The sequence below is a fragment of the Orcinus orca genome, chromosome 4 (genome assembly GCF_937001465.1).
Source record: "Orcinus orca chromosome 4, mOrcOrc1.1, whole genome shotgun sequence".
Classification (NCBI taxonomy): domain Eukaryota; kingdom Metazoa; phylum Chordata; class Mammalia; order Artiodactyla; family Delphinidae; genus Orcinus; species Orcinus orca.
Genome location: NC_064562.1, coordinates 3,787,311 through 3,811,077, shown reverse-complemented (window position 1 = coordinate 3,811,077; position 23,767 = coordinate 3,787,311). Strand labels below are relative to the sequence as shown.

Sequence of the window (23,767 nt, the reverse complement as noted above, 5' to 3'; positions counted from 1 at the left end):
AAGGAAAGGTACCTCGCTGAACTTAGCAATCCTGTCACTGCTAAGTGTGATAAGCAAAGGTCGGCTTCAGTTTGGTTGGAGTTTGAGATGTGAGCAATGTGAGAAACAGCTACAAGATAAGTTAAACTTTAACAAGGAGAACTTTATATGTCAGAGGGAGGACTTTTTTCCTTAGTTCGTTGGGCAATACAAAGCTCTAAAGATGTTTGAGCAGAATGCCGTGATCTCAGCTTTATTTTAAAGAAGTTAATGTCATGACAAGTAAATAAAGAATGGGATACTGGATTACATCCTGAACCAAAACAAACAAACAAGAAAAGGTGGGACAACTGGCAAATCTGAATAAGGCCTCTAGATTATAGTAATTTATCAATGTCAATTTCTTGATGCGGGTACCTGGTACTACTGTGGTTATGAAAGGATGTTCCTTGTTTAGGAAACATACATTGAAGTGTGTAAATACAAAGGGTCTTCATCATCTCTGCAACTGTATTTTAAATGTTTCAGAAAAAAAGTGTCTCATGTGAGGACACACACAGTGGGAGAGGGAAAATAAACCTAGTGTGATGAAGTACTAACCTTTGGGGCACTGGCATGAATGGCGTACAGGAATTCTTTGTAATAGTTTTGCACGTTTTTCTGGAAGTCTGAAACAAGGTAAAAAAAGTTTTTAAAAAAGAAAAGTAATACGTACACTACATACAACAGGTTAAGAGATGACCAGGCTGTGAGAGTCTGCACACAGCATCTTGGCAATCTAAAGACATTACCAGAATTTAAGATGTAGACATCTTTCAACTCAGCAACTCCACGTCTGGCATCCACTTCACGGAAATATACGCATGTGTGCACAAAAATATTTAGTACAATGCTATTTTGTATTAGAAAAGAAAAACAATCAAAATTCATGTTTAAAAAGAAGCTAAATTCAGACACATTCATGCTATAGAATAATAGGAGGCAAAAGATTTATCAGCATACAATAGATCCTCACATAGAAAGAGCTCCAAAATATAGGAGATGAAAAACAAATCGCAAAACCATACATATGGTAAAATCTCATTTACATTAAATCCCGTTACGTTATCTTTTATATTTAAAAGGTAGATAGAGGTTGTAGATGCCTAGAGGTCACTGTGGTGACCTCTGGGAAAAGAGAAAGGTTTGAAGATAGAAGGTTATGACAACGTTAAGGGCTTACGTATTTTAGACACACCTGTTTTTCTAATACGTCGAGATATTCACGTATTACTTATGCCATTACAAAATAAACATCACAAAGTAAGTTTGTAGACTGCTGTAATTGTCTGATGCATGGGAAAGGGAAACTGAATTAGGGTGGTGTCCGCAGAAATGGAGAAGCAGTGGTTGGTGTAAGGGGGGAAATTTTAGGACTTGGAACTTGACAGGGTATACCGTGTGACAAAGGAAGGCAGATGGCCCACGGGGGACTGGAATAGTGATGGCTTTACTGGAAACAGAAAATAAGAGAAGCGGCTGATTTGTAAGGAGAAGATCTTTTTTATTTTGGAAACATGGAATTTGCGATACTGACATCCAGGTAAATATACTGCAAGTTTCCTAGAAAGACATAATATGTAAAGTACACAGATCAGAACTACCCTGGGGTTAAGTGACTAAATTCTCAAGATAACAATAGAAAGCAACTGTTAGTGGACACCAATTGTACTACCTTATGATCATTGCGTAATGTTCCATTTGTAGTTATACATACACACTTAATCCTGGGATAGCTAGTTATATATATTTGGGTATTAAAATGGATCTTAAGAGGTTACAATATTGTATTACAGAAAGGAATTCATTCACATTATTTTCAAGAAATAAATTCTTATGGAATGAGAACTGTCTTCCATTTCATACATTTCCCACTTAAAACTCTATATCTAAATCAAACTCCCTAAAATGAATGAAATTGGCAAGAATGAAGAACAGAGATCATAAGCAAATATAATTATTATAACTACAAATTTAAATGGTCTAAGTATTATCCAAGACGCTTTTTCCTCTCAGAGTTTAAGATGTTATTGTCCGGGTCCTAGCAGGATGTTGAAGTCCATCAACAGGGCGACTTGTGGCATTTTTAAAGTGACTCAGGTGACTGTGCTTTTGCAACTAGAGGGTGCTGAAGGACCGCAGAGGACTAGATATATCTCGTCTTTTAAAGATTCAGTAATCAGTGACTCTTACAAATTAAAGTCTTCAATAAAATAACATCGAATTATAGATGCAATTTGCATAAACAATATGTAAACACATTTTATTATTGAATTGACAATCCAAACCCTCAGCTGCTGCAAACTCTCCAAATAATGTAAATACACTTATTTGGTCTTATGTTTATGTTACATGGATTACTGATAGTCCTAGTATCAGCTACGGAGAAATAAGAAGGTACATTGGCTCTGATATTACTAGGGAATACAAGTCTTATAGACCAGAAAGTACCTATTTTGCAAGTTGGAATAAGACCAAAGCAATTAATCCAAGTAGCCTGGACTTTTAGCAAGAAAGAAGATACAAATGGAGGTGAGATCTAACTAAGTAATCGTTTACTTAACCTTTAAATGTCTTGTAACAAAATCAAACACTATTCAAATAAGAAAAAAAGAAATTCAGGAAAAAAATTTAATTTTACTTTAAAAGATGTGAGCATTTTAATAAAATAAAGAAGTTAAAATCCTCTAATGATTATGGATTTTTCTTCCCAACTCAAGTTACTTCTAGTAAGAAGGTATTTTCCTCTTGGTTTCTTACAAATGGTATGAAATCACATATTCATTGCTATATTCCAATTCAAAATATTTATGACTCTTTTTAAGGCACAATGATTTTGTATACTCTGTATCAACAAAATAAAATCCATGAAAATATATCTAGGTTTTAAAGTGGACTAAATAGAATTTCTTTTATCAGAAATATTTAATCAATATATCTCCTTTTATTTTTATTTTATGAGAAACCAGAATTCAGCACGAATTTAGGTAAATCTAGATTTCCCTTTGTTTCAAAAATGCTCACTGGGCTTTATTATCTGGCATTTGACAACACAGGCACACTTTAAAATGAGCTGCTTTTGCAAATTAGGAATTTGTTTGAACTTTATTTCTCCACAGAGCTCATGTAGTTAGAGTTGATATACTTCTACTTATAAAGTTATACCATATGTAATATACTTTTGCTTTATCTATGATAATACCATCTAAAATTGTACAAGAATAAGATGGCTTTCTCCGAAAGTTACAAGGAAAGGGATCTGAAACACTACGTACATTGCGATGATGACAAAACAGGGTTCAGAGTGCACCCCATTTTATTATCAGAATTATCAGAATATTTGCAATTTACACTAACTGGAGAGAAATGTTCGGATTCTATTTTACGTAGTACGCTTATCCTTCATTTATTCCTAAAGCAATTATGTTTGCTTTACATAAATACATCATGATTAGAGCACAGACGTAACAAGATCATGCTGCCATTCCACATGATGAAGGCGCCATATTTGTATTACACTCCAATGGCATCCAAAATGCAATATATTGCTATGAAAGTGCAAAGAATGTTCACAGATTGGCATTAATGAACGAGGTTGTTCACAATGCAATGGGACTTGACTTTATACGAATGGAAAAGGTTTATCATAAATATATAGACCAGTAGATAATGTTGAAAAATAAGAAGCAGAAAGGAAACAACGCTCTTGCATAAAGATCGATCCTCTTCGCTGCCGTCGGAATAACGGGTTTGGCAGGAGGCGGCTTCTTGTTATTCTTGGCCTGGGATTTCCCAAGTCCGTTGTTGACCTCAATGGGTTTTCCATAGCAGTCATAATTGGACAATTCAAAATCTCTCGGTAAGCTTCCCACGATGCTGAAGTCGTTAGATCTCAGATCAGACTTGGACGTACAAACCTTTTTGCATCTGGTCTCTCCGACCTGAGAATAAAAATTAAAGACAGGATATTTAGAATTTTTCTATTTATAAAACGTCTTCAAAAAGATATTTTAAAAATCTGATGGTTTATTCAGTTGACTATTATGTCTCTTTGTCAAACAGAAATAATAGTCAACTGATTAAACCACGGAATCACCTGAACATTTAGGGCTCTAAAATGTTGCCTATACAACAAGGCTTATGTCATGGAATAAACTTTTGGTAGGTTATTTTATGTTAAGGGATCAAGGCGCAAATCATCCTTTATCTTAGGTGCTCCCAGGCTTGTGAGAGTTCTCAGTTGAAAGACTGACCAATAAATGAAAATCCAACATTTAACCATGACACAGATCATATTAGCAGAACATACAGAATACAAACGTCTTCTGGTACCTCTGACCTTTGATTTCCCCAGGGATCCTATTGCCAAATTGGGTTGTTTATAAAAGACTGAGGCATTTATCCTTGCAATGAGACAGACTGTGTCTCTAAACCACACTCACAAGTAAGAACTAAAAATGGTCACAATGATCATGAACCAAAGATTGACCAACGAAAGGCATTCCTCACTTGCCGCCTGAAGATGAATTAGCCAGAGAATCCAAACTCAGAAAATCCAAAGAAACTGTGGCTATTTCAGCCAGATCATATGCTACAGAGACTGTTCAGTTGATCATCTCTGAAGTACTACATTTGACTCAATTCCCTACAATATACAGAATAATTATTTCACACTGAACTCTCTCTGGCCGTCAGAAAAGCTCGTGGAAAAGACAGAGGCTGACCAGTGGCTTAAGGAAAGGCCACAGAAGGGGGAGCCCATGATTCCACTGCTTCATCTTTCACTGTTCTTACTCCCGACCTTTGGGATTCACCTTGGGAATCTTCACTAAAATATTTACTGTTTTACCGAAAAAGGAAACCATGTCACTGTACACTAGTACACTCTAGTTTTTGCCTTAGTTACAATAATACATTGACTACTTATGTGGATTCTATTCACATTTACTAGATTATGGCTGGGTAAAAATGATGCTTAATGTAAGACGTAAAACAAATCATTCCCCAGCAGCCCTTCAGGTACCAGGACGGTATCCTTTATCCGAACAAACACTGAGGCATAATTTCTGGGCAAAAGCCAGATGGCAGTGCTCAGAGGTGGATAGCAAAGGTAACCAACATACACTGAGTGAAAAAACGAATGAAAATGTGTCACCACATCCTCTGGCTTTATACATTTAGGTTGTTTCCTTTTTTTTTTTTTTTTTTTTCAATTTTGAACAAGTGCTGGTAATGTTATTTTTTTAAGCTGATCTATGAATGTTGGCTTTATTATTATATCTTTATGCCCCATAGATATTTGTACAATCCTATTGGGTAAGAATTTTTGAAAAAGATGTTTATGTAAATATAATTGTACAAAAGTACACAAGAAAATGTTGATAAGTAGGAATGGGGATTGAGGCACTGGAATTTCATCCTTTCTGAATGTCTTATAGGTTAAAAAAATGTGAATCACCAACATATTACAATATTTAGAAAGTGTCGATTTAGTTCCGTCCTGGTTTGACGGGACTTGGAGCTAAAGGAGGCCAGCCGGAAGAAAGAGGATTACCGTTCCCCGTTTTTTAACGTACAGTCCCAGCTTCCCCATGGTGAGGACCCATTTTGAGTGCAGCTTAAAGAGGAGCTATATCCTGACGGAGCTACCATTGGTCCGGGCTCTGGTCCACATCAATTTAACCCAGTGCCTAGGAAAATGTCTGGCAAAAAATAGGGACTGATCAATGGAATGAGACAGAACAAAGCTAGCAACGAGAATCTAAGTTATTTAAATGAGACTTTGGGAAATCGTTCATGTATATATTATATATATATATATCACGAATTGTGAAAACATATATTTAAAATTTACTTCCAGGCCTTTTATTTAAATTCCCCAATTTGAAATCTTAAAAGGTCACTTTCAGCAAGCAGTCTGTCACCTAAGCTCTGTCTCCACACACACATATACACACGTTCACACTCACATACCCTCCTGGTAAGTGTCCCAGACAGAAGACCGCATTTGAAGCTCTGGTTTTCCAGGACTGTTTGACGAATGGGTAAGTCTCAGTGTGTGTCAGCGAACTCGTGTAAAGACTGAATCACGACTTGATCGGAAGAGAAGTTGGGAATAGCCTCTCCATATCAAACCTTTGTACTATTCTCAGACTCTCAGAGCAGCCTGCAAGCTCTGGGACTCCGTGGGTGTCCCAGGCTCTCTCTCACTTAGAATCCTCTGCTCCAAGAGCACTAACTGTGCTTTAGAATCACGTATCAAAACAAAGGAGGCCTCTGGCTTCTGACAGCAACTCAGGAAGCGTGACTCCTACCAGTTCTTTTTACTTTTGCACAAAGAAGGCCATACATATTTACTACAGAAATGCATTTACTCTGAACCGTATTTTATTCATGGCTTTAGGGGTAGTTTCAGTATCTATAAGTAACTGGACAAGTAGCCCAATTTATATGATATTATAACCTAAGTCATACATATTAACACTTCAAATTTTCTAGTGTTTTGTTTACATAAACAAATTCTTAGATTCTGCCAGCAATTTTGTTCGTTTTTTGTTTGTTTGTTTGTTTTGCGGTACGTGGGCCTCTCACTGTTGTGGCCTCTCCCGTTACGGAGCACAGTCTCCGGACGCGCAGCCTCAGCGGCCATGGCTCACGGGCCCAGCCGCGCCGCGGCACGTGGGATCTTCCCGGACCGGGGCACGAACCCGCGTCCCCTGAATCGGCAGGCGGACTCTCAACCACTGTGCCACCAGGGAAGCCCTGCCAGCAATTTTAATCATTATATAATTGTACCTACACAGCTCATTCAAAATGTAGACATAGAATGTTACATTTATTCCAAGAGATTGTTTAAATTTAGGAAATAGTTAAGGGAAGAATAATTACTTCAATGTTGAAGTGATAACAGGAAAAATCACTCCAAAAACTTCAGTTTGGTTACACTAAATGCTTAATCATTTAGTTTATTGAACACTCTTCTATAAACGTATTTGCAGATTCTTATATTTGAAATGAGGTGTGTGTGTGTGTGTGTGTGTGTGTGTGTGTGTTGGTGAAGAGTAGGTCTGCTGCAGAAGTAATTTTTAATGACGTGTCAGAGCTGAATAAGCAATAAAATTAGGTTCCATACTGAGAAGTCCTCTAGTTGCTTAAACAGCTCATAATTCATCACCTCATTCGCTGGTCTCTTCTTCTGCTCATCAGAGACTTTACACAAACACAACTTTCTTTAGTTAATACTCTCCACACATCATTATCAAATCAAACATGTACATAAGAGTACAAAGAGTTTACAATATAAGTGCTATTTTAAACAATTATAATATCACATGCAGAGGGATTAAATGAGCTACTTATAAGTAAGACAGCAACCCCACTCCACACATTCTTAAAAGTGATCTTGGTTCTGCAGATCTCCCATTTATACTTTCCCCATTTTTCCTCATATGAAAATGTGTCTCATTTACTTTCATCATATAAACTTGTCACTTCTGAAAATTACTGGTAGCAAAAATGAGGTACTACGATAATGAGGCTGTCAAGGATAAAAAATGATGAAGATAAGAACTTCCAAAGGCTTCAAACTGTAGCCTCTCAGATTTTCTTTGTGGTCCTTTCCAGCTTGAATCTGCACACAGGTAAAAGCGATTCACCCGAGGCAATATTTCTGGGCCAGAAGACTTAGGTGTGACTTCACGGTGGTAACAACAGAGAACTTACTAGAAAAATGAGCAGAGCCTCACTGGTGACGTGTGGGCCTGTAACAGACAATCTAACATCTGTGTCGTCACAGTCCTAGAAGGATGGAGGAAAGGTACTCAAAGGAATAACAGCTGAAAACTTCTCCCATTTGGCAAGAAGCATGCGCCTGCATTTTTTTCTAACAAGCTGAACAAACCCCAAACTGGATGAACCCTAAAAAAAACACTCCAAAATACATAATTAAACTTCTGAACACTAAAGGCAAAAAAAAAAAAAAAATCTTGAAAGCAGCCAGAGAAAAATGACATTTTACCTAAAGGAGAAAAACAGTGTGAATGAAGCAGAGTTCTTCTCAGAAGCCACAGAGTCCAGAAGGAATGGGCACAATACTTTTTAGGTGTCAAAGGAAAAGAACTTTCAACCGAGGATCCTATTCCCAGTGAAGAGATCCTTTGGGAATGAAGGGAAACCAAGACATTCCCAGATGAAGGAAACTAGGAGGATCTGTTACCAGCAGTGCTACCCAAAATAATGGATAAAGGCAATTCTCTAAAAGGAAAGAAACAATAAAAGATAGAACCTTGGAATATCAGAATGGAAGAAAGATCAAAGTAAACAAAAATAGGCACAAATACAATAAACTTTCCTTCTCTCTCTGAGTTTTCCAAATTATGTGTGATGGTGAAGCAAAAAGTGTAACACTTTCTAATTAGGTTCTAAGAGGTATTTACAATAATTTTGTCATGTGAAGAGGAAAGCAAAAGGTGTTAAAGGGAGGTAGCATTTCTACACATCACACAAAGTGGCAACAGAGTGACATCAGGAAACTGTGATAAAGTCATGTGTATATAATGGGACACCTGGAGCAGCCTCCAAGCAAGAGAGTGACATGCTTACAAACAACACAGGAAACTCAACATGTCATTCTAGGAGCTGTTCAAGCAGTCCACATGGAAGAAGGAGAAAGAAGAAAGAGATTAAAAATAGAACAAATAGGACACAAAATATACACCCTGAGAAAACCATGATTCAAAATGACACATGCACCACAATGTTCATTGCAGCACTATTTACGATAGCCAGGTCATGGAAGCAAGCTAAGTGTCCATCGACAGATGAATGGATAAAGAAGATGTGTCACATATATACAATGGAATATTACTCAGCCATAACAAGGAACGAAATTGGGTCATTTGTAGAGACGTGAATGGACCCAGAGTCTGTCATACAGAGTGAAGTAAGTCAGAAAGAGAAAAACAAATATCATATATTAATGCATATATGTGGAATCTAGAAAAATGGTAGAGATGAACCTATTTGCAGGGCAGGAATAAAGGTGCAGACGTAGAGAATGGGCATGTGGACATGGGGGTTGGGGGATGAATTGGGAGATTGAGATGGACGTACACACACTACCACGTGTAAAACGGATAAGTAGTGGGAACCTGCTGTATAGCACAGCGAGCTCAGCTCAGTGCTCTGTGGTGACCTAGATGGGTGGGACAGGGGTGGAGAGGGGAGGCCCAAAAGGGAGGGGATATACGTACACATACAGCTGATTCACTTCGTTGTACAGCAGAAACTAACACAACATTGTAAAGCAACTATACCCCAATAAAAAATAATAATAAAATTAAAAAAAAATAGACTGAAGCCCTAAATATATCAATAAGTTCATTAAATTTAAATGATCTAAATATACAAATTAAAACGTGAGAGGGCTTCCCTGGTGGTGCGGTGGTTGAGAGTCCGCCTGCCGATGCAGGGAAGGCGGGTTCGTGCCCCGGTCCGGGAAGATCCCACATGCCGCGGAGTGGCTGGGCCTGTGAGCCATGGCCGCTGACCCTGCGTGTCCGGAGCCTGTGCTCCGCAACGGAAGAGGCCACAACAGTGAGAGGCCCGCGTACCACACACACACAAAAAAAAACAAAAAAATTAAAAAAGACCTGCAGACAGCATCACGTAAGAACAGTTTGCTTGCCTCTGTCTCTAAAACCGTGTCTAACGTTCTAGGTGTTGGTAGGAGTGGCGGTCAGCAAATGGACATGGTCTGGGGCCAGATGCAGGCAAGGTTTCCAAGGCTGTAGGATGGTCTGGACCTGTTAGTCTCTTGTGGAACTTACCATGCTACGTTCAGTGGAAATAGTCCCCTGGCCTAGGGTCTTCTCAACTAGAGGTCATCAAGTACAGGCATGCTGGAGTGAGTGGACAACTGTCCTCAATCCATGACGTGGTCTGTGGCTCCAGGATTTATCAGTACCTGAATCTAGAGGCATGGTCCGCTATTCTTAGACCCATCACCAAGTGACAAGGCAAGGTCATGGGTTTTAACTGTTCAGTTCTTCTCTAGCTACTCACTGCGCTGGACAAATCCGAAGCCATGGGCATAGTTTCCCTATGAGCCAGGCACCCAGTAAAGAAGTAGCCTGCCTGACATGAGCATTGTGAAGCTCTCCAACTTGATGGGGAATGGGTGGGAGATTGACTCAAGAACGTGGGCCCCGTAAGCCTTCAGCCCCCTGGCCATTCGCAAAGGTTTGTCAAATGAGAAAGAGTAGGAAGGTCTGTCACTTGGGCAAGGCCTCCACATTCAGTGGTGACCATCAGAGCAAAGGAATTGAAGCATCCTTAAACTCCACGGAAAGTTCTCCAGTAATTTGATAAAGTGTTGATTTTTTTCTCGGTTACTATTGGACCTAAGTGTTTTCTATTCTTTTCCAAAAAGTAGGTTGTGCTTAGTCCCTTTGCATCTGTGAGAGAAAAACGAGTGAGAACCAATTCTACCAAACCTTTCAACCCGCAGAATGCACTTTGCTGGCCGACGTCGTCCTTACCTGTAAGGTGCTGATGTGAACAGGTGTGCCCGTGCCGTTCACAGTGTTCTTCTTAGCGGCACTCCCCGCCTTCCCATCTGCTTGCTCAGCCTTGGCAATTCTGGCTTTTTCCGCTTCGACTCTCTTGGGGTTATTGAGCATCACCTGGACTACCGCGTACTCCACCAGGGACGCAAACCCGAAGAGCAGACACGCGATGAGCCACACGTCCAAAGCCTTCACGTAAGACACCTTGGGAAGTTCCGCAGCCAGGGTTGTGCACTCAGAGGCCAAGCTGAGCACTGAGAAGATTCCTGCGGGACAGGAACAGGAGTTCAAGTTGCTTTTACTCCCGTGAAATGTTCTACGATCACTGTTCTTTGATGAAATCCCCCTCCAATAACGTTCAACGCCCCTCAGGTCCCCTTAAAACTCAAAGAGTAGAAGAAATACCATGTACTTGCTTCTTATGTAAGAATTATTGAATGTGGGTGTAAACACTTAACATTTTAAAAAATAAATATTTATTTTTTATTACCCTAATAATGAAAGATGTACTTGGTTCTCTTTGCTCTTGCATTGGGAATATGGGAAACACTATATTAGTATCAATAATCATTTAAAACAGTGAAAAATATATATTCCACCAGTTGCATCATTTCAGAGGCTCCTGAAAGGTGTGGAGTTTTGGGGATTTTTTTTTTTTTAATATTGAAGAACTAAGAGACTCTCTCCTAGAAAGAAAGGCTTTTAGTAAAATATAACTTCTGCAGATTGAAACAATATTACATATATATATATATATATATACACACATATATATTATTATTATATTGTAATTATCCTCTATCCTGAAGAAAACTAATGAACAGGACTATGTTTTAAAAGTTAATATAGGTTTTAACATTTTCTAACCTGGAAGTGAAAAGTAACATAAAAATACAAGATCTTCTCAAACATTGCCCTAAACTCAGTTAATTATACCTATGGGCATTAATTTAGCAAACCATATTCCCAAGTTATTTTTTTATTCTTAATCAAATGTTATGTCAGCTTATCAATCAATCAAAAACAAGCCTTGAAGTAGCATATATTGACACCATTCTCTGTGTTTCCATAGCATTTCATGCTCATCAATAACACAGAATGTATCAAATTGTAGTAAATTTAGTAGTATACCTGAATCTTTATCCTGATATATTAGCAACTTTATGAATGAAATGGAGAATAGTGCCAGATTATAGAAGGCCTTCAAAGTCCTAGGGTGGATCTTTTATCGTATTTGGTAGAGAAATGACATTATCAAGAGAATATTTCAATAAGGTCACTCTTCTAGGGATAAAAAAATAAACTGAGAAAGAAAAATATAGGAGATGCAGAAACAAAGAATAAGAAAATGAAGGATAGGATGAATGTGAAAGGATTCTGGAGAAAACATTTTTTAAAACTTGATTACTGTTTAAAGGAAGAAGGAAAAGATTGAGACAAACTTCTAAACAGAATGACTGGGAAAATACCCATGAAATATAGGAAGAGGAGAATATAGAAAAGATGTGACTTTGGAAAGAAAACACCGAGTTAGGCCAGATAAAGGCCGAGAAACAAAGAACTGGTGACCACGACTCAGCACAGGGCACCCGGGACCTTCTTGAAGGACAGATTGGCCAGTATCGTTCAGGGGAGGTTGTGGTGGAAAGGGAGGGGACTCCAGAGAGGCTCAGGCATCAGAAAAAGGAGGTCAAAGGAGCAGAGAAAGATTCAGAATAATAGGATATTAATGGACATTTGGGAGATATTTATAATCCCAGGCGTTAAGTTAAAAACCATGGTGACCAATTCCAATAAGATCTGTATCATTTCGAAGATGTAAGAATGGAAATGGAGATCAGTTGAGAAGGAAGAGAATGTGGACCTCACTGTGTGCCTTGTCTTCAGGAAATCACATTAAAATAGGAAACGTCCACTTGTTTTTTTATCCTAAAATAAGAAATCTGAGCCAATATTTCTCCGGACAAATATTTCAGCCTTAACTTAACATGGCCTTCAGATGAGATTACATCATTGTTTAAGTAACTCATAGTGAAATGCTGCCTGAATTTTACTACATTGTGAACCAATAAAAAGAAATGTGAAACCCATCATTCAAAAAAATGGGGATATTTATAATTTCAATATTGTGTTCTTAATATATTATCCCCACTTAATGGAGCACCTCTCTAATAAATTCCAGGACTTCTTGGTATAATTTTTCTATAACGTGTTTAAAACATATAGTCCTTATCTGTCATTTGTTACTTTCTCTCCCTAATGCAAAAACAAACCAAGTCTAGATTTCAAATCAGGGAGTATGTCGTAAAATTGCTATCAACTCTGATAAACAGGCGTGAGGTCTACATCTACTAAAAGTTATGGCTAACAAATAATATAAATCAAAGTATTAATAAATTAACTACATAAAATAGTTAACCTGAAAAAAAACTTCTATAAAGAATTCAGGGTGAAGATAAAGTTGTTTAGCTCATCAATATGCAGAAAGAACTTTATAGTGATAAAATCCTTATTTAAGAGACCACTATTGATAGTGAACTCCCATTGACTATGGGATGTCCACAGATTTCTCGTTCAGACAATCTCAGAGGAAACATCTGAAAAATAATTCTTTAATAGCATATACTCTAGCAATCTATTGCCTAAAAGAGGAATACCAAAACCTAGAAGACTGAAAAAGGAAAGCAAGAAAAAGGGTGAAAAAAGAAAAGGAAAAGAAAGGGGAGGTAGAGATATTTTTTTTGTATTTCATTTATTTATTTATTTTATTTCTTTTCCTTTTGGCTGTGTTGGGTCTTCGTTGCAGCCCGCAGGCTTCTCTCTAGTTGTGGCGTGCGGGTTTTCTCTTTCTAGTGTCTCATGCAGGCTCCAGAGCGTGTGGGCTCTGTAGTTTGTGGCACGCAAGCTCAGTAGTTGTGGCGCGTGGGCTTAGCTGCCCTGCCGCACATGGGATCTCAGTCCCCCAACTAGGGATCGAACCCACGTCCCCTGCAATGCAAGGTGGATTCTTTACCACTGGACCACCAGGGAAGTCCCGGTAGTATTTTTTATTAACAACAAATAGAACCAACAGAGCAAATCAAGGAGAAATTGTGCCCAACAGCTACTGTCTAAACCTGAAATCATCTTTATCCCATACTGAGACAAACTACACTATGCAGCAAATTCTTATATGGAGTTGTGATTAATAACATGAAAATTCATTTAGAAATACTGTTAAATTATTACATCAGCATGTTATCATTGCACAGCATTCTAATCAAAGGATACTAAAAGGAAAACTACAATTACTACCATGTGGGAATCCAGAAATAATATCTGACATTTTTGAAAGAGATCCTTATAATCAAAAAGATCTTGAACCACTGTTCCAGATGATAAGAAAAGACTATAATAAGGAAGAAAGGTACTGTGTGTGACCTGCTAGAGGTCTGAATTGCGACCTGAATTATTCATCTTTTTACATTTATAATTAAAAAGTATTGTTTAAAAAAAATCCTTTTTAGCAGCAACTAAACCATTTCATGTACCAGAAAAAGAATGTGTTACAAGTAAAGTTTACATAGGGTAAAAAGTGTAAGATGTTACCTCCACAGTTACTTTTATACTTAAAGAAATAGCTGAAGACAAAGTCTACCTAAAGTTCGCAGAGGAAGCTTTGATACTTGTTAACAATGGGAAAAGTAAATCAAAAAGAGATAGGAAGAAAAATAAAACTAGAACACAAGACTGATTTTATTTTAAAAAGCAAAATGAGTCTAGGGTAAATGATATATGTTCTTCTCCTAAATTTTAGAAAATAAAAATTATAGCCCATAGAAGGAAAAGATTGGCAAATTGATTTCATAATCTTTTGGAACAATGTAGGGGAAAAAAAGTAGAAAAAGGAAAGATACACTGGGTCAAAATAGCCGTATTGACAGAATATCCTGATATTTAATCTGTCAGTAATATTATTTCTTTTTTCTTTTTAGATAAAATTATATATATGTGTGGGTCTAATCACAGAGTTTCAAAATACCTGAAGCATAATTCCATAATTAGAGTTGGGGATTTTAACAACTTTCTCATCAATAACTATAATAACTAGAAAAAAGACATAAAAGATTTTAACAGTACTATCAACCAACCTGACTCCACTCATATCTACAGAATTCTACACCCAAGAGTGACAAATATACAGTGCAAGTGACATGGGATGTTTGCCAGGAGACATATGCTGGGCTGGACCATTAACAAACTCTCAGTAAACATAAAAGGATTGAAATCATAGAGTATGTTCCCTGACGAAATTAAAAACAAATCATATCTGAGTACTCATGAAAACGCTAAATATTTGGAATCCAAACTACACATATATAAAGAATCCGTGGGCCAAAGAAGAAATCACAAGGGAAATTAGAGAATATTTTTTTAATGAAGGAAGATGAAAATACAGTATACCAAAATTTGTGCACTGCAGCTAAAGCAGGACTTACAAGGGAAATTTGTAACTTTAAATGCCCATGTTAGAAAAGAAGAAGGGTCTAAAATTGGATATCTGAGTTTCCACTTCAATCATCAAAAAGAGATCAAATAAAATCCAGACTGAGTAAAAAGAAAAAGATAAGAGCCAAAATCAATGAAAAAGAAAAATAAACAAATAGATAGAAATGAATGAAATGAACGCTGATGTTTTGAAAATACCAAGAAAACGGATAAGTCTTTATCTAGAGTGGTCAAAAAAAAAAAAAGAATTCACAATTTAACAGTATCAGTACGTAGGATTGAATACTTCACTACAGCTAGACAGGAAAAGGAAAAACAAATGTTATGAACGTGTTTGTGCTAATAATTTTATCTACTCATCTAATAGCTAGGAATCAATTGGTAAAATTTGCCAAAATAAAGGAAAAAACCATATAAACCTTTAAATATACTCAGAGAAAGCATTGAAGCATTTGGCAAAAGTCAACAGTCATGATAAAAACCCTCTGCCAACTAGGAAGAGAAGGGAACCTCTTCAACCTGATTAAGAGATCTGTAATAACTAGAGCCACTATTACACTCAACAGTGAATACTTCAACTATGTCTACCCAGAATCAGGAATAAGCATCTCTCACAACTGTATTCAACATTGTACTAAGGTCCAAGGCACTACAAGAAGTAAAAAAAATCAAGTATTTGGGGAGTATATGACACAGGAGTACGAATCAGGCAAAACGGTACCATTATTTTGATAAACACTATGCTAATATTTTAGAAAAGTTAAACATACTTTTCCTATAAAATGCAGAAATTTCATTTCTAGGTGTTTGCCCAAGAGTAATGAAAATGTATGCCCACACAGAGCCTTGTACGCAATTATTCATCACATCACGTATAATACCCCAAAACTGGAAACAACCCAATCCCCAACAACTGGTTAATGGAGAAACACACGGTGGTGTAGCCATACTATGAAATGCTACTCGGTAATAAGATAGAACCAAACATTAACACACGCAACAGCACATATAAATCTCAAAAACCTAAACATGTCCCTAGTTTTCTTTTCATGAGTCAACATGTTGACTGATCCCACTTTCAATTTACCACCACTGACCTCCAGAGGTCCGCGATCCTACCAGGCAATCAGGGTGTATTTCCCCAGTCCCTTCACCAGTCTCTCTCCCTTCAGAACCACAGTGCTTTTCCCCATCACCCTTGCGACTCATGACCTGGCTTCCCATTTCACTAAGAAAACAAAATCAGGGGCTAGCCCCCATGACCACGTCTGCCCTCGCATCTCGCCGTGTGCCCATCAGCTCTGCCTTCTCTCCTGACGCTACAGACCAGCAGTCAGTCAACCCGCTGCACCAGGCTCATCTGACCCACCGCCTGTTTTTATAAATACAGTTTTACTAGGACATATCCACACCTCTTCAGCTATGTATCGTCTAAGGCTGCTTTAGCGCTATGACAGCGGATTTCGGGGTTTCAACAGAAACGTCAAATATTTGCTATTCAAACTGTCGCCGAAGGAGTTTGCTGAGCCCGTGGACGAATCCACTGTGTTCTAGCGAAGGCCAATCCCTCGTTTCCTACCTCCCATCCCCTCTCACTGCTCCTGCACTTCTACCCACTCTCATTGTTTCCTTCACTACCGGTTGTTTTCCACCAAAAATAAACGTGTGTGGATTGTGCCCCTCAGAAAAACAAAACCAAGAAACCTCTCAGCTCCCATCCCCCCCGGCTATCTCCCCACCCTCCCCTCCTGTGGGCAGCTAGACCTCCAACAGGCCGTCTACGCCGAGGGCTCTAGGTCCCCCTCCTGCGTTCTCCTGAGTCACTCCGACCAGGCTTCCCTCTTCTCCTCACTCCATGGAGACTGTCTCTGTTCTGGATCCCAGGGACCCCCTAGGCTGCTAAAGCCAAGGGCAATCTTTAGCCCTAACCCTGACCTACAGGCAGCTGGCTGGTCACTCTCCTCGCCTGGACACACCTTCTCCACTTGGCAGGATTCTAGGAAACCACATCACATAGATTGTTCCTCATCTTCTCAATCCCAAGGCTTTAGCCCTGAGATTCTTCTACCTACACTCCACTTCGCCTCAAATACCATCTACAAGATGTCTTGCATGTGGGATTTAAGAAAGCAGAATCAGGGCTTCCCTGGTGGCGCAGTGGTTAAGAATCTACCTGCCAATGCAGGGGACACGGGTTCGAGCCCTGGTCCGGGAAGATCCCACGTGCCGCGGAGCAACTAAGCCCGTGCGCCACAACTACTGAGCCTGCGCTCTAGAGCCCACGAGCCACAACTACTGAGCCCGCGTGCCACAGCTACTGAAGCGTGCGTGCTTAGAGCCCGTGTTCCACAACAAGAGAAGCCACCGCAATGAGAAACCCATGCACCACAACGAAGAATAGCCCCCGCTCGCCGCAACTAGAGAAAGCCCGTGTGCAGCAACGAAGACCCAACGCAGCCATAAATAAATGAATTAATTAAAAAAAAAAAAAGGCTCTCGATTACTTCCCCAACCCGAGACTATTTAAGCCCTATAGAGACAGAATTTTCAAGTCTGGCTATTGGTGTTTCTATGTCACAGAGCATTAAACATCACAAACTGGAGAGCGTGGCCTAACCAGCCCTTCCTCTCTCTAGCCTCTCTTGGTGGTACAGCACACAATAACTAATGTTTAGGAAAATGATGCAAAGTCATGTTTAAAAGATAAATTCTATTACATATTCCCTGATGAACAGTATGAGACAGTATATGATTTAGAAAGATTTCTATCCAAATAGTCATTTGTTTTTAAGCTTGGCACCACTGGGGATTTTAGCCTTCCGTTATCCGTGAAAATCGCTTATTAATAATTATTTCATGAGAGTCAAAGTAGGATGGATTAACTGCTTAAAATACCCCAAGGACACAAAAAGGGAAAACTTAGTTTAATTATAGAATGCATAAACACGGAGAAAATCTAGTTCAATGTCAAGGACTGAAGGAAGTCTGAAAAAAAAAAAAAAAAGGTTGCCATCAATTCCAAAACTCACTGTCTCAAAATCATTTGGTATAATTTCAAAATTATACAGTCATTTCTATAAAGATGCAGCCCACTCGCGACCCCCCAAGAGAGGCTGGAACACGTTACCCAGGGGCACTCTGGCAGCGCTGGCATCAGGGTTGATCCAGAAGGACAGCCAGGACAGAACCACGATGAGCAGGGTTGGGGCGTAGACGCCCATCATGTAGAAGCCCACCTGCCGCCTCAGGGTGAAGATGACCTCCACGCACGTGTAGTACCCTGCCAGCAACAGACACGGGCAAGAGTGACACTCCCGCAACATCCCACCGCAAAATCACATCGTGCCCGGAAATTACAGGTCGCTCCTGCTTGAGGCAACTTCATAAAGTGAACTCCACGTAAAAAGGATGGGGGCTGGTTCTGTAAATATGTATCCTTTACGTGATCTAAGAGGACGGCATGATGAGACCTGTTTCACCTGACCTCTTGCGACTTCATTATGAGATTGACAAACAGACACCATGTGCTGCTCTGGGATGGCCAGTCCCGGCTTTTAAGTCTTTGCTCCGAGATTTTGCAGTGACTTAAACTTCCCATTATCCTTGGGTCCTCTGGGAGCAAAAGATCTAAAGAAGCCACCGGGAGCATCAAATCAGAGCAGAGCAAGTCTAAAAAGAAACATGCCTGGATTACACGTTGTCAGTATAACTTTCAGCCACGTGGACCACTTCTTATCTGGAAGGGATGACCGTCTACCAGAACTCATACGCACATTTACGCATGAAATGTGCAGACAGTCTTGGAGGTAAACACGAGCAGGGTAAGTGAGTGTTCCCAGTCTATGCAGGTAAAAGTTTGTAAAGGCAAACATCGGACATCCCAACCAAGTCTCCCCTGGTTCCACTCCAGGACCTCAAATGTTCTGGAATCGAGGGAAAGGGCTTCACTTTCACAGGCTGAGACTAAAGCAGACGTTGCCCTTACACATCATTCTAGGACTGCCATGATGTCAAGTAGTCTCTCAAATTAATCACAAATTATGGGCAGCCTCATAATAGCCTTTGCTGACTGGAGAAAGAAAATAAGTGACACAAATAGCCTCCCAGCACTGGCATACAAGAGACGTTTCCAGATGTTTGAGATGAATTTTTAAAATGTTCAATTTAGATAAAAATGTCATTTCCCATTCAACAAAAGGAAGGGTATGCATGAATTCCAAAACGTTAAAATATCTTCAGTTGCGTTCAGCTTAAACTGTACATAATTATTTAAAAATGCTGAGACAAATGAATGGGCAGTGCATAAATAAAATAATTATGGGGGAAAAAGACAATATTACCTTTTTACTGTGTTTTAGTTTAAAAAGTTGTACTTATCTAGTTTTCCGAGTTGGGAAGAAGGTATATATTTCTGATGCTAGAATAATCTTCATATTTATTCATTAATAGTATCTAGAGCAGTAATTGCACACAAATAGGGTCTTTCAAAGAATGGCTATTCTCATCCCTTTATCAAATAGCTTAGATTAGAAATCTATCCTTTTCCCAATAATCATTGATACCTCGGAGGGATTAGAAAGATGTTAGGGCTAATCTGTAACAAAAATAAATAGTTGATTTGAACTGAAGTAAATTCTAATTATGCCAAATGTTTCCATATTATATCAAAAAAAGACAAGCATGGGCTTCCCTGGTGGCGCAGTGGTTGGGAGTCCGCATGCCGATGCAGGGGACAGGGACTCCTGCCCTGGTCCGGGAAGATCCCACATGCCGCGGAGCGGCTGGGCCCGTGAGCCATGGCCGCTGAGCCTGCGCGTCCAGAGCCTGCGCATCCAGAGCCTGTGCTCCGCAACGGGAGAGGCCACAGCAGTGAGAGGCCCGCTACCGCAAAAAAAAAAAAAAAAAAAAAAAGACAAGCAATGCAGAGTGTTGTCTTTTTTAAATTTTAAGTTCATTAAAACTAGGCAATTCATTTAAATGGTGCACAGGTTCTAAAAAGATATGAAAGGCAAAACGATGGAAAATCCCCCTCCCTTTTCAGTGCCCACCTCTTATCTCAACTTCCTGCCTGGACAAATGAGAACATATGCTTCCAACTAACAACCATGTGCAAAACTTCCAAACCATAATCTTTCATAAGCCCATTCACTGCAATTAAGGAGGCCCACAGCGTTTCCTACACGCGGTTCTGCAGTACCTTGCTTTCTAAGAGTGTCACTCCCTCAAGGTAACTTTACACTCACCTAGTGCCTGTGAAATGGGGAATAACACATATGTGCTTATTATGTATCTTTAGGAGCCTAGGTTGTCACAAGGATTATAACAATTTTCTATAAAGTTGCTCACTTTCCAATGCATTTGCGCATCCCATCCACCACATTTAGATGACAGCCTACTAACCGATTGCTTCATCTGAAGCCACCCCCCGGGGAGCTTCCCAAGCCGTGGATGCATTTAGCAGTAAAATATACGCCTGGATATCATAGTGGTTTGCTCCATAAACTTTTATGAGAAACATCCCTTGATCTTTTTTGATTTCCTGGTACTGTTACATTTATGAGGGGCAGGTGGGCAGCTAATGGGTATAAATGCTCACTGGCAAATTCAATTTACTTTCTATTTCCTGTGAGCTTTTATTTGATTATTATTCACTCAGGCTTCCAATTTAAAGATTTTTCTATACTTGTGTACCCATATATTTCTCCACCTGTGTAATTTCTACTATTATAAATAAAACCCTAATTTTTAATAAAGTTAAAGCCAAATCACCATTTCGGATAATTTTGTACAAATTAAAGAAAATATTGGCCATCATTTTATACATTGCTTTCTGTATCTTTTCCAGTATTCTGCACTGTTAAGCATTTCATATATTTTGGATGTTCTATTTTCCTAGATACATTTCTAAGTATTATCCAAACATTAAAATGTTTTTCTTATATCCATATACTGATTCATATAAATACTGACAAAGCATGTTTACTGAAATATAGTGCCAATTATTATTATGTTAGCCATGAGTTTTTTCTTATTTTCTGTATCTAATGAGATATAAGCGACTTATTTATGATAACTCAAAAAATAAATACCACACACACACAAAAATCTATGAAAGATTTACTTATCGTAAATTTGAGTATATCCCCAAATACTCTCTACCACAGCACACCCTCTTATTTCCTTCTTAGGACTAAAAGAATTATATTTACTTTACTTGCTTGCCATGTAAGAATATGGATCTATAAAACAGCAGGGATCTGTCCTTTATTCACTGCTGAGTCCCCAGGTAGAGGCTTCTTTTTTGTTAAGATTGTTTTGATGTGGACCATTTTTAAAGTCTTTATTGAATTTGTTACAATATTGCTTCTGTTTTATGTTCTGTCCTTTTGGCCACGAGGCATGTGAGATCTTAGCTCCACGACCAGGGATCAAACCCGCATCCCCTGCACTGGAAGGTGAAATCTTAACCACTGGACCTCCAGGGAAGTCCCGAGACATTTTAAGTTCAGGGCTTAAAGGTGAAAAAATGAATAACCCCATGATTTTCAATACTATTACATGATTTTATACTACATAAAATTAGAAATAAAATTACTGGTTTTATTTTTCATCTCTAGATGAAGTTTAAAAAACTTCAGTAAACTCTATTTCAAGTTTCTGCAACAATTTAGAGACTATTCATTTTGAAATGTTAATCGTATAATCTGGATGTGGGTAACTATTTTCCAAATATAATAGCACTCACAGGATTGTTGTGAGGATTAAATGATAGAATTCCTGCAAAGTGCTTAAAGCAATGCCTGACAGATAGCAAGAACTCAAAAAGCCATGTATTAAATGTTTCTGTACATCAATCCTCCGAAAAACTTCTCTTGGCTTTCAAGTTTATTTTTTCCATTACTAGGTGAGAAATCCCTGAAAACTGTAGTCAGTCTCAATTTGCATGAGTCACAGAGAGGAGAATGACTGTGCCCAGGTTACAGCTGACACTGATTTGCCCTTGACATTCAGGAAGTCGTTGACCCTGCATCTCAGTTATTTTATGTGTGCAACAGAAGAGCTGACTCAGCATTAGCCGACCGATCACTTCCACATCTGACAATCAAGGTATCTACGATTTCTTCACGGAGTACTTGGATGGTCAAATTTTTAAGAGCTCTGTTTTTCCATTAAAAATTTTGATAATTCTTTCAGCAGTGTATTTGCTTATTTTGTCTCTTGTCCTAAAATACTATAAGCTCTACAAGCGAAGGGACTATTTATATATAAATGTTACATAATCTGTTAATTTAATTGAAGGTCAATGACAACAGATGCTTAAACTAACGTTATCTCTAAGTTTGCCCGTGTTGTATTTATTATTACAACAACATAGATGTGCAACTATTCACTCTATCTTTTATTCTAATCAACAGGTATGTTTTAAATCATACTTTGTCCTTGATGATGTCACGATGCAGCATTTTAGTTCAAACATCTCATCTCAGTAAATTTTCCACAATTACTCTACACATTTTTATTTTTGCAAAGTCAACATAAATGTTGCAATAAACTTAAACTTTAATTACATCTATTCCTGAATATCTTTGCCATGATTTACATCCTGATACAGAATTAGAATTTTGTGATAATTTATAAGTTAGACTGATTATTAGTGTGAATGTATTGGTCAAAAGTCATTCACCTTTTTATTTATATTGCTGAGGAAAATAGCACTATATTTAATATCTAGAGCCTTCAATAACCTATAACCTCTAGAGGAGACTCAGAGGTTGAATACTAACCATATTATGAAAGTATTGATCAGTGAGTACTGTATTTTCATTTCTGTAAAGCTTGACGTGATTTAATGCGTGAGGTTAATTTGTTGAGTTTTCATAACTGGCCGTTCCATAACCTAGATCAAGAATATTATACGGCAAATTTTTACTCATGTCCAATTATTTCATGTGTTTACTGTTTCCTGCACAGCATAAAGATCAAACTTTTTGAAAATTAAGAAAATGGGTCAACCAACAATGAAAAACTGCCCCAAAGACAGCAGACGAATATATATGGGTTACATTGTTTATATCCATAACGTTTGGCCCTAATATGAATCCTGTCAGAGCAGAATTTCTAGGCAACATCTAAGAAAACCACTGCCTGGAGAGTTCATATAAAATAAAACGTTGAAAACCTCTTGTTATCCGGAATTACATAGAGAAAAGCAAAACTATCTAGTGATAAAATAAATTTTAACTTTAGTGGATGTCATTTTATGAAAGATTTAAATATATCAACATATAGATATAATGTTTATAAATACTGAATTTATTTTTTAACTAGTTTTCTCTGTTCTGTCCCTAGCATATTTTAATATTGAAACAAATCTTTGAAATAAGACTTAGTTTTGTTTAATTTAAAGAATATTACTTACCAGTGCCTTTGTAGTATTTTGTACAGTTACCATATTCAATATCTTCCTTTTTAATATCAAATTGAGGCAAGGCAATTTTTTCTAATTGAACAGGATCCCCTGACTGCCAGATAAATCGTAAGTCATCAGTTGTGTAACCAACTATAAACAAAAGGAAATAAAATGTTAGTTTGAAATATAATTATGGACACTTCCTTAACATTTTAACATCCAGATATTAAACACAGAAATGGTAAAACAATAGGCCCTTTTATGAAACTTTTGTTAGAAATGTAAA

The 23,767-nt window shown here is 38.2% G+C and overlaps 1 protein-coding gene across 3 annotated transcripts in view; it reads right to left on the bottom strand.

Annotated features, from left to right (window-relative positions):
* Positions 1–1,501: 1,501 nt before the first annotated feature.
* GLRB (glycine receptor beta) overlaps positions 1,502–23,767 on the bottom strand; it is a 67,862-nt gene continuing 45,596 nt past the window's right edge. For 2 of the 3 annotated variants that reach the window (XM_004266171.3, XM_049709034.1), the window contains exons 7-10: positions 23,491–23,631; positions 18,199–18,351; positions 10,557–10,849; positions 1,502–3,959 (exon numbers count right to left, since the gene is read on the bottom strand). In XM_004266171.3, coding sequence (XP_004266219.1) covers positions 3,663–3,959; positions 10,557–10,849; positions 18,199–18,351; positions 23,491–23,631 — 884 coding nt within the window. In that variant the 3' untranslated portion in view covers positions 1,502–3,662. The remainder of the gene's footprint in view (positions 3,960–10,556; positions 10,850–18,198; positions 18,352–23,490; positions 23,632–23,767) is intronic. The other variant, XM_033421560.2, reaches the window with a different exon arrangement.